General features: G+C 44.2%; 1 protein-coding gene across 1 annotated transcript in view; it reads right to left on the reverse strand.

The window, feature by feature from the left end:
• Nucleotides 1-1,234: 1,234 nt before the first annotated feature.
• The window catches only part of LOC109892113 (neuronal acetylcholine receptor subunit alpha-9-like), a 12,924-nt gene continuing 3,848 nt past the window's right edge, over nucleotides 1,235-10,310 (reverse strand). Inside the window, exons 2-6 of the mRNA XM_020484534.2 lie at nucleotides 8,535-8,680; nucleotides 8,222-8,376; nucleotides 6,494-6,740; nucleotides 5,845-6,130; nucleotides 1,235-3,428 (exon numbers count right to left, since the gene is read on the reverse strand). Of these exons, the coding sequence (XP_020340123.1) occupies nucleotides 2,575-3,428; nucleotides 5,845-6,130; nucleotides 6,494-6,740; nucleotides 8,222-8,376; nucleotides 8,535-8,680 (1,688 nt within the window). The 3' untranslated portion in view covers nucleotides 1,235-2,574. The remainder of the gene's footprint in view (nucleotides 3,429-5,844; nucleotides 6,131-6,493; nucleotides 6,741-8,221; nucleotides 8,377-8,534; nucleotides 8,681-10,310) is intronic.

The raw sequence follows: 10,310 nt of genomic DNA on the forward strand, positions 1-10,310 counted from the left end.
TATAGCTGAGAACTCTCTAGGAAAGTAGTGTGGCCTGCAGTTTATCACAATATACTCAACTTCAGGCGAGCAAAATCTAGAGACTTCCTTACATTTTGTGCACCAGCTGTTGTTTACAAATATGCATAGACCACCTCCCATCGTCTTACGGAGTGTGCTGTTCTATCCTGCCGGTGCAGCGTGTATCCCGCTAGCTGAATATCCATGTCGTCATTCAGCCACGATTCCGTGAAGCATAGGATATTACAGTTTTTGATGTCCCGTTGGTAGGATATTCGTGATCTTACCTCGTCTAGTTTATTGTCCAATGACTGCACATTGGCGAGTAATATTGACGGTAACGGCAGCTTTCCTAGTTGTCTTCTGCGGGTCCGGACGAGGCATCCGGCTCTTCGCCCTCTGCGTCGCTTCCTTTTGTGAATAATTGGGATGTCTGCCCTGTGGGGTGTTTGGAGAATATCGTGTGAGTCCTGCTTGCTGCTGTTGTTGAAGAAATCTTTGTCTAATCCGAGGTGAGTGATCGCTGTCCTGATATCCAGAAGCTCTTTGTCTAATCTGAGGTGAGTGATCGCTGTCCTCATATCCAGAAGGTCTTTTCTTCCGTAAAATACAGTTGCAGAAACATTATGTACAAAATAATTTACAAATATCGAGAGAAAAAAAACACGATAGTACAATTGGTTAGGAGACCGTAAAACGGCGGCCATCTCCTCCGGCGCCGTTTTGCTGCCAAGGCAGATGTGGTGGATTGAGAAGCAGCCCATTCAAAACTTAAATTGACAGATCTGATGGGGATTTTTGTATTATTTTCATTAGATTGATGCACAGGTGCATCAATGGACTAGTATTTTAAGCGGTCCGGTTCAAAGAGTCGCCATCTGAATTCAGCCTATGAAAACCCTGTTTTCAACCGTGTGTGTAGTTTGGGAGTGTATGTGAACGGTTGTCATCGTAAACAGGATTAGTGTCTAAAGGAGATTACCCAGGACTCTCTGAATGGTTTTAAAGTTGAGATTACATGTATTTTTCCAATTAATTCACAAAGCTCTAATGATGTTAAAGGGTTATTGGATTACACTACTACATGTCCTAATTTAGCTTCACGCTGGTTCTCTTTCATGTATCCTGTCCTATTCCTCACAACTGGAATGGATGAGTGTATAACAGTATTCCTTTCCCATTCATGGCTCACTGAAATGTTTATCTGGGCTTACAAAGTGGAAAAAGTCAGAGGTCTTTGAAAAGTATGAAATATATTTAATGGCGTGGTTGCACATATGCTGCTATGCATTTTGGATACTTCTATATGGTACAAGACAAGTGATAAACATCAGATACATTATTCTTAAACATGGCCCATACCTATTATTTTAGCATTGTCATACTATACTGTATTTACACATGAAGTCTTCAAAAGTGTCAAGTGAGCACTCAGAGAAAGTGTGCACTTATAAAGTGCTGTGATTCCCATGCAGTGACTGGCAGGCCTGAGAAGTACACTTAACACACAATTGTCCAAAGACACAGTCCATATGGAGTGTACTGGATTTTTCACATACAGTAAAAGGACAGAGAGCGGTTATATTATATTAATACAAAAAGAAGAGCGTGTGTGTGTGTGAACGTGTTTAACTATACTTGTTAAAGAAGAATAGTAAACTAACCAAAATTTTACCAATTAGGGACATTTTGTTAGTCCCCACGAGGTCAAATGCTATTTCTAGGGGGTTTAGGGTTAAGGTGTTAGAATTAGTGTTAAGGTTAGGAGCTAGGGTTAGTTTTAGGGTTAGTGTAAAGGTTAGGATTTTGGGTTAGGTTAAGGTTTAGGGAAAATAGGATTTAGAATGGGACTGAATTGTGTGTCGCTACAAGGTTAGCTGTACAAGACTGTGTGTGTGTGTGTGTGTGTGTGTAGAAGAGGACTGTACCTCTCTCGGTTTCTTCCTAGGTTCTTGCCTCTCTAGGTAGTTTTACCGAGACACCGTGCTTCTACATCTGCATTGCTTGCCCTTTGGGGTCTCAGGCTGGGTTTCTGTATGACCACTTTGTGACAAATGCTGATGTAAACAGGGCTTTATATATACATTTAATTGATTGATTGTTTGCATGTGTGTGTGTTGATAACAGTCTCAGGGTGGCAGAAGATTTGCTTTGGTTCCATTCCACAGATTAAGTGTGTTCCTGTCTCCTCTACAAATACTTTAGATCCACGTAGAAAACATATGTATGGTGGCGATACAGAGAAACTGCCAAGTTCCCCACCACTGTATCAAGAGATAATCCTCCAATTAATCCACTTCATCACAGCCTTGGAACATAAACAGCTAGTATACTAGGTACAAAAACACATTTCCACATACACTGTATCTCCTGTGGTAAACTTGTGAATGGTTTAGTTGGCCGCTACTGCCCCTCGGAGTAGGATAAAGTTGCCATTAGAAACTGAGCTAAGGTCTTTTTGGGATCCCCCTTAATTGTTAAGGTCAGTATTTGGGAAGGGTATGATCTTATCCTAGATCTGTGCCTAAGGGTAACTTGTACCCAGAGCCTTCTCCCTTTTCTCTCTGCACGTGCTCAGACAGCCTTGCCCATGATGAGGAGGCTCATGAGGAAGACCATGATGAAGAAGAGCCACATGAAGAGTCGGTCCATAACCTTGGCCACTTTCCTCCACTCACCCGTACGTCTCTGGGTAGAGCGCTGGTCGTGGTAGCAGCTGGCGATGTACTCGATGTTCCTGCATAACGCTTGGTGCTGACACACACACTGGGCCCTCACCACCACCTCTCTCCTAACCCTAGCCTCTGCGCCTCCTAATGATCCTTTCCTTCTTTCTACACCTCCTCCCACACAGCCTCTCTCTCCTCCTCCACCTTTGCCTCTTTCTGCCGCCACTGCTCCTCCCATGTACCCACTTTCTACTCTGAAACCCTTCTCTCTTTCTGCCTCTCCTCCTCCTTCTTTCTCACCTCCTGCTGCTCCCTCCTCCTCCTCTCCAGCATCTATACTCACAAACAGGTCGTCTTTCCACCAACTGGGCTCAAACGTTTGATATGAGCCTCTTTTCACATTCAGTCTATCCCCCTCTTCTTTCTCTTTCTGTGTTTTTACGCCCACCCCAACCCCTTCCTCTCCACCCCTCCCTCCCAAGGACTCCCCATTCACATCCCAGTTGGTACTTCTGGTTTGGGGGTTGATATTGTGGTCAGGTGGGAGCTCGGGCGGGGCCCGTTTCTTGGGGATGCCGGTGAAGCAGTTCTCTCCCACCTCATAGACAAAGCAGATCCGTGCCAGGTAGTGCAGGATGAAGCGGCGGGCCCACTCAGGGACGGGACGCGCCTCCGGACCACAGTGATGGATGTTCATGATGAAGATGGTCAGGGCGGTCGACGCAGTGATCATCGTCATGGTAGCAATGTAGTACTTGCCTGTGGGGAAATAGTGATCAGCAATACAGTCAATTCCATGTATAACAACTCTCACACATTCAAACATAATCATCATTATTCAATGTAATGGTGTACATTGACTTACATAATATCACTGCCTTCAGGATTCTAGACAGTGTTAAATAGACAGACAAGCATAATTGCTCCACAGAGGAAAGACAGAGTATAGGTTATCGAGTTGTGATTGCGGCACATTAAATTAGCTGGACAGCCACTATCGACTGGCCTCTGTACCATTACATTGACACAAACACCAACACAATTTATCACTTTGCTGATACCTTCTTTATTGAAAATTTAAAAAACAAATGTATTGAAATCCTATTGCAAAAGTTCCTACTTCACTTTTGTTTTACTCTGCCTGCATCTCAATGTTGATTCAAAATGCATAAGCACTTTTTGCTTGTCCCTATACTATTTCACAATAAGATATGGAATAATATACTGAATAAACATACAAAATATGCTTATTCTGTATTCATAAGGTCTCCCTGCTCTGTATCACATCTCATCTATACAGTAGCTAGGCAATTCAATTTAGCAGCAGAGAGAGGCTGTATGAGGATGTTGTGCTGAGTAAGACCCATTAAATATTTACTAAGCATCTCTGCCTGTGAGTTTATGGGAGAAGACCTACAAAAGTCTCTGAGGAGAGCTGGTCAGTCTCGGTTAGTGTTGGAGAAGGAGATAAAATGGCCTCAAAAGCCCAGAGGACAGTATACAGTGCCTTGCGAAAGTATTCGGCCCCCTTGACCTTTGCGACCTTTTGCCACATTTCAGGCTTCAAACATAAAGATATAAAACTGTATTTTTTGTGAAGAATCAACAACAAGTGGGACACAATCATGGATTGGAACGACATTTATTGGATATTTCAAACTTTTTTAACAAATCAAAAACTGAAAAATTGGGCATGCAATATTATTCAGCCCCTTTACTTTCAGTGCAGCAAACTCTCTCCAGAAGTTCAGTGAGGATCTCTGAATGATCCAATGTTGACCTAAATGTCTAATGATGATAAATACAATCCACCTGTGTGTAATCAAGTCTCCGTATAAATGCACCTGCACTGTGATAGTCTCAGAGGTCCGTTAAAAGCGCAGAGAGCATCATGAAGAACAAGGAACACACCAGGCAGGTCCGAGATACTGTTGGATTTGGATACAAAACATTTCCCAAACTTTAAACATCCCAAGGAGCACTGTGCAAGCGATAATATTGAAATGGAAGGAGTATCAGACCACTGCAAATCTACCAAGACCTGGCCGTCCCTCTAACCTTTCAGCTCATACGAGGAGAAGACTGATCAGAGATGCAGCCAAGAGGCCCATGATCACTCTGGATGAACTGCAGAGATCTACAGCTGAGGTGGGAGACTCTGTCCATAGGACAACAATCAGTCGTATATTGCACAAATCTGGCCTTTATGGAAGAGTGGCAAGAAGAAAGCCATTTCTTAAAGATATCCATAAAAAGTGTTGTTTAAAGTTTGCCACAAGCCACCTGGGAGACACACCAAACATGTGGAAGAAGGTGCTCTGGTCAGATGAAACCAAAATTGAACTTTTTGGCAACAATGCAAAACGTTATGTTTGGCGTAAAAGCAACACAGCTCATCACCCTGAACACACCATCCGCACTGTCAAACACGGTGGTGGCAGCATCATGGTTTGGGCCTGCTTTTCTTCAGCAGGGACAGGGAAGATGGTTAAAATTGATGGGAAGATGGATTTAGCCAAATACAGGACCATTCTGGAAGAAACCCTGATGGAGTCTGCAAAAGACCTGAGACTGGGATGGAGATTTGTCTTCCAACAAGACAATGATCCAAAACATAAAGCAAAATCTACAATGGAATGGTTAAAAAATAAACATATCCAGGTGTTAGAATGGCCAAGTCAAAGTCCAGACCTGAATCCAATCGAGAATCTGTGGAAAGAACTGAAAACTGCTGTTCACAAATGCTCTCCATCCAACCTCACTGAGCTCGAGCTGTTTTGCAAGGAGGAATGGGAAAAAATGTCAGTCTCTCGATGTGCAAAACTGATAGAGACATACCCCAAGCGACTTACAGCTGTAATCGCAGCAAAAGGTGGTGCCACAAAGTATTAACTTAAGGGGGCTGAATAATTTTGCACGCCCAATTTTTCAGTTTTTGATTTGTTAAAAAAGTTTGACATATCCAATAAATGTTGTTCCACTTCATGATTGTGTCCCACTTGTTGTTGATTCTTCACAAAAAAATACAGTTTTATATCTTTATGTTTGAAGCCTGAAATGTGGCAAAAGGTCGCAAAGTTCAAGGGGGCCGAATACTTTCGCAAGGCACTGTATATTCTCTGATTGCTATACTCATGGCACTCTCTCTCTGCCCATCTCTCGCCCCTTCTCTCACCTATGAGTGGTACGTTCTCCGAGGGTGGCATGCTCTCTGCCACTAGCAGCTGGAACACGGTCAGTGCCAGCAGCACGGTGACCCCCAGGGACACTTTCTCCCCAGAGTCAGCTGGCAGGTAGAAGCCCAGCGGGGCCAGGAAGGAGATCATCATACAGGGGATGAGCAGGTTAAAGATGTAGAAGGAGGCCCTACGTTTCAGGTGCAGGGTGTAGGTGATGTCTGGGTAGGGGTCCGAGCAGCAGCCGTACAGGATCACATTCTTCTTGGCTGGCATGCCCAGAACCTATAGTTAGGATAGCATGGAATAGAATATAAATGAATGGCCTGCGGTGATCTAGCGGTTTAAGAACACTGATACTTTGAACCTCTGCCAGCATGGGTTCAAATCCAATCCAATGCTCTTTCAGCACACTCTGCCTATCTCTCTCCATCCTATGCAATAAACAAATAAAATACATGTATTGTGCATCGTTGAATAGAAACTATGGAAACAACTAGATAAGACAGTCTTATAAATGCAAAAGTGTTTTCAATCAATGAAGTGCAAATAGGGAATACATATCAGGCTTTGCCCATACAAATATCAGCAAAAGCACTGCTATAAATAAAGGATTAAAAAAATTCTAAATAAACGAATAAATCTGACCTCCCACTCTACATTGGCCACGAAGTCGGCCAGGTCAGCACTGTCCAGAGCGTTGACCAGGTCCATCTGGTTGCCGTTGTGTGTCCAGGAGCCAAAGGTTAGGCGACACTGCTGGGCATCGAACGGGAAGAAGGACACATCCACTGAGCACGAGCTCTTAGTGATGGCCGGCTGGTCCCACATGATCTGTCCATCGTTACGGATCACCACATTGGTCTCCATGGAGCTGGCGAACTGGTCATCAGCACTGAGAGGAGGAGAGCAAGGCGAGAGGAAGGGAAAGTGTGTGAGTGAGAGAGAGGAGAGATTGAAGGGAAAAGGAGGAGTATGGAGGGAGGGAGGATAGAGGGAGAGAAGGAGGACAGGGATGGTGGGAGAAGGAGAGACGGAGGGAAGAGAGGGAGAAGAGGCAGAGTGTGTGAGGAATTCATTGGTGAACAAAGAAGGCAATTAAAAGCATAGAAAATGTGTTCTTATCTACAATAGATACCGTCAAGTCACTAAAGACTTAGTGACTGGGAAAGGACAGAGCAGAAATGGAGGGAAGGAAGATGGGCATGGAGTGTCTCACAGAGAGACAAAGGATGTGATGACGGTCAGGCAGGATGATTGAAAGATGATTGCCGGGGCGCAAGGAAAGTGGGGAGAGAAGGGGTGGAGCCCACCTCTCAGAGCCCACTTCTACACTCAGAAATATCACTACACTTCTGACCTTCATCACAGGGACTGGACTGAACTTAGAACTTTAATAGTCATTACCCTAAAAGTTTGAATCTTCTCAGAAATCAAAGCTTAGGAACTGAATCTGCATTGCGTGGCATCCCCCTACTATCAATCGTCCTCCAACAGGGGTTTGGTAATTAAACATGTAAAGTGTTAGTTTAAGGTATGGGATTATTGTGAGTCTCATGTAACACACAACATTCAGACTTGTCCAGATATTTCCAGGACAAATGATGTAGAAAGTCTAGCCTGTTGTAAAAGGATTACTGATTCAGTTGTAATAACAACAAAGGGAGATTAAAACATAACAAGACTGAAAGAATGAAGAGCTGGATTATTCCGCTAATACAGTGTTTCCCAGTATATATATGAGAAAACCCTGTGCATCTAGGTCCGGGTGCTGGTTTAGGTAGGAACAACTAGTGTCCAAAAACAAGTTTAAAAACCGCATACTAGAAAAGACAGGCAACCAACCTTGTCTTTAGTTATATTTATTTTCCATTTAAGGTTAAAAAAATGAAAAAATAAACAGAAGTCAAGGTCAGTTGTCTGTATTTTCTAGTGTGCAGTTTTACAGTTGTTTTTGGAGAGTTTCCCAACTGTGGGCCAATAACTGCGTTATTGATTAAGACTTGATTCTGGCTAGAAACACTGTCAATGTTGAATTGGCACATTGCAGCAATGAAAAACTTGAAAGGCTGTAGGTGGCCATAAATCATAACAAGTGCCAAGAGATTTTCCTGACCAGGTGGTCTAACCAAGACAAACCCTGGCACTAGTCATGGTGCAACAACAAGAAAGTCCTGCTCCAATACACTGTGATGAGCATCAGAAGTAGACTGGTTGCCTGGACACCCCGTGAGTAACGGCTTTTAGGGTGTCCAGCTTGTGTCCATGGCAACACAACAGACATTTGACGATGAGGGTGAAGAAGAGGAGTATGAGGAAGAGGACAACAAACCCGTGCAGGGAGAACCGATATGTCTCAATACCAGCCAGACCTACTTGTTATATAGGACAATATCAGGCCTCCATACATAACTACTAGGTATACGGATGGTATCAAGACCATCGTAGTCCTCCTTCTTCCAAGTGAGGTAGGCGTCCGTCCACACCTGCCGGATCCACAGGTACGTGGTCAGGATCTGGTTACGCTCATCCTGCAGAAAAACACACACAGGTAAAGAGACAACAGGTACTGAAACACACAGGTCCAATGACTACAAGTACTGAAAACATACAGAATTGGTAGTATCAGAGGAGGCTGAGGTGTGCATGTGATGTGGGGTCATCATGGTGACCTTGTGCATGTGTTTACCATGTCGATTATCTGTGAGAGGGTGATCTGCAGTGTGACATTGATGATGTGGTCCGTGTCCTCCACTGGTCTCAGAGCGTTGGTGTAGTTAGCGAACAAATCAGTCAGCAACTTTTGAGCATACCTCCCATGAGCACAAAGACTCACTGCCACACAGAGAGAGAGAAAGACAGAGAGGGGGGGGGGGGGGTTATATTATTCAATATTTAAATCCAAGCCTCAGTTTCTCAAAAGAATGGGAAAAATTGGCTATGCAGTATCCTAGCTCGATTAACCTTAGAGCGACCTTGGAATCCACTTAATGATGTCCAGTCATTTGATAAGCTGATCAAAAAGCTAGCTCTACATGTCTGTCTGGTCCCCTATGCATGACTCACGACAGTCATTACATTTGATAATGTTACAGTATCTTTTGGTTAGGCTTCTTCCTATATGTAGGCACATTTCAGGTATTGCCCTTTTGTGCGGTTGCCCTTTAACTGCAGGGTCACTGGCAGAAGCCCTGCTCCAGATGTTCTCCCTTAATCGCTGCATTGATGGAACTGGTGGGATAGTCCTGCAGTCTCCCAAGCCTTTCTTGAAAGAGTTCCTGTAGGGGTTTGGGCCAGCTTCTTGTGGTCCATTAATATTTGGAATTTGGTTTGGCAAGAAACACACAAACAATGGCAACACTCATGTTTCTAAACCTTATGTTAATTTTGTATTATTTAGAAATTCTATTTGACAGAGACAGACCGAGGGTGAGAGAGAAAGTGACAAGGGAGATGGAGACAGAGAAAGGGGAAATGTTAGAGAGTTTAACAGGGAGAAGTAAACAGAGGTGAAAAGGACAAAAAGATTAGGGGTGACTTTAGCGTGAGGTGAGGAAAGAGAGAAAGGGTTGGAGGAATGGAGGGAAGGAGTTAATTACTCAACGCACAGAAGAGAAACGCTGGATATATGAGAGAGAAGGAAAGAGAGGGGGAACAGAGAAGGAGAGGGGGACAGAGGCAGATAAGCGGAAAGTTAATTACAAACAGTAAATGAGATAGTGTGTCCATCTAGAACGGCTAAATCCCTGTCCATTCACTTCCTACTGTAGACAGCACAGCGCAGCACAGGCACAGGCACGCCCTGTGTGCCACTACAACCACCACTGCAGAAAGTTAGACACAATCAGTGCCTCTACACTTACTACTGCCAAACGTTATTGTCACTCAATCTCAAACAATGCATGTGTGTGTGTGTCTGTACATCTAACAAATCAGTGTATGTATGTATGTATGTATGTGAGAGAGAGAGAGAGAGAGAGAGAGAGAGAGAGAGAGACAGAGACAGAGACAGAGAGACAGAGAGATGAAGAGAGAGAGAGAGAAAGAGAGAGAGAGAGAGAGAAAGAGAGAAAGAGAGAAAGAGAGAGAGAGAGAGAGGGATGAAGAGAGAGAGAGAGGGATGAAGAGAGAGAGAGAGGGATGAAGAGAGAGAGAGAGGGATGAAGAGAGAGAGAGAGGGAGAGAGAGGGAGAGGGAGAGAGAGGGAGAGAGAAAGAGAGGGATGAAGAGAGAGAGAGGGATGAAGAGAGAGAGAGAGGGAGAGAGAGAGAGAGAGAGAGAGAGAGAGAGGGGAGAGAGAGAGAGAGAGAGAGAGAGAGAGAGAGAGAGAGAGAGAGAGAGAGAGAGAGAGAGAGAGAGAGGGAGAGAGGGGAGAGAGAGAGAGAGAGAGAGAGAGAGAGGGAGAGAGGAAGAGAGGGAGAGGGAGAGGGAGAGAGAGAGAGGGAGAGGGAGAGAGAGGGAGAGG

The sequence above is a fragment of the Oncorhynchus kisutch genome, linkage group LG6 (assembly GCF_002021735.2).
Source record: "Oncorhynchus kisutch isolate 150728-3 linkage group LG6, Okis_V2, whole genome shotgun sequence".
Classification (NCBI taxonomy): domain Eukaryota; kingdom Metazoa; phylum Chordata; class Actinopteri; order Salmoniformes; family Salmonidae; genus Oncorhynchus; species Oncorhynchus kisutch.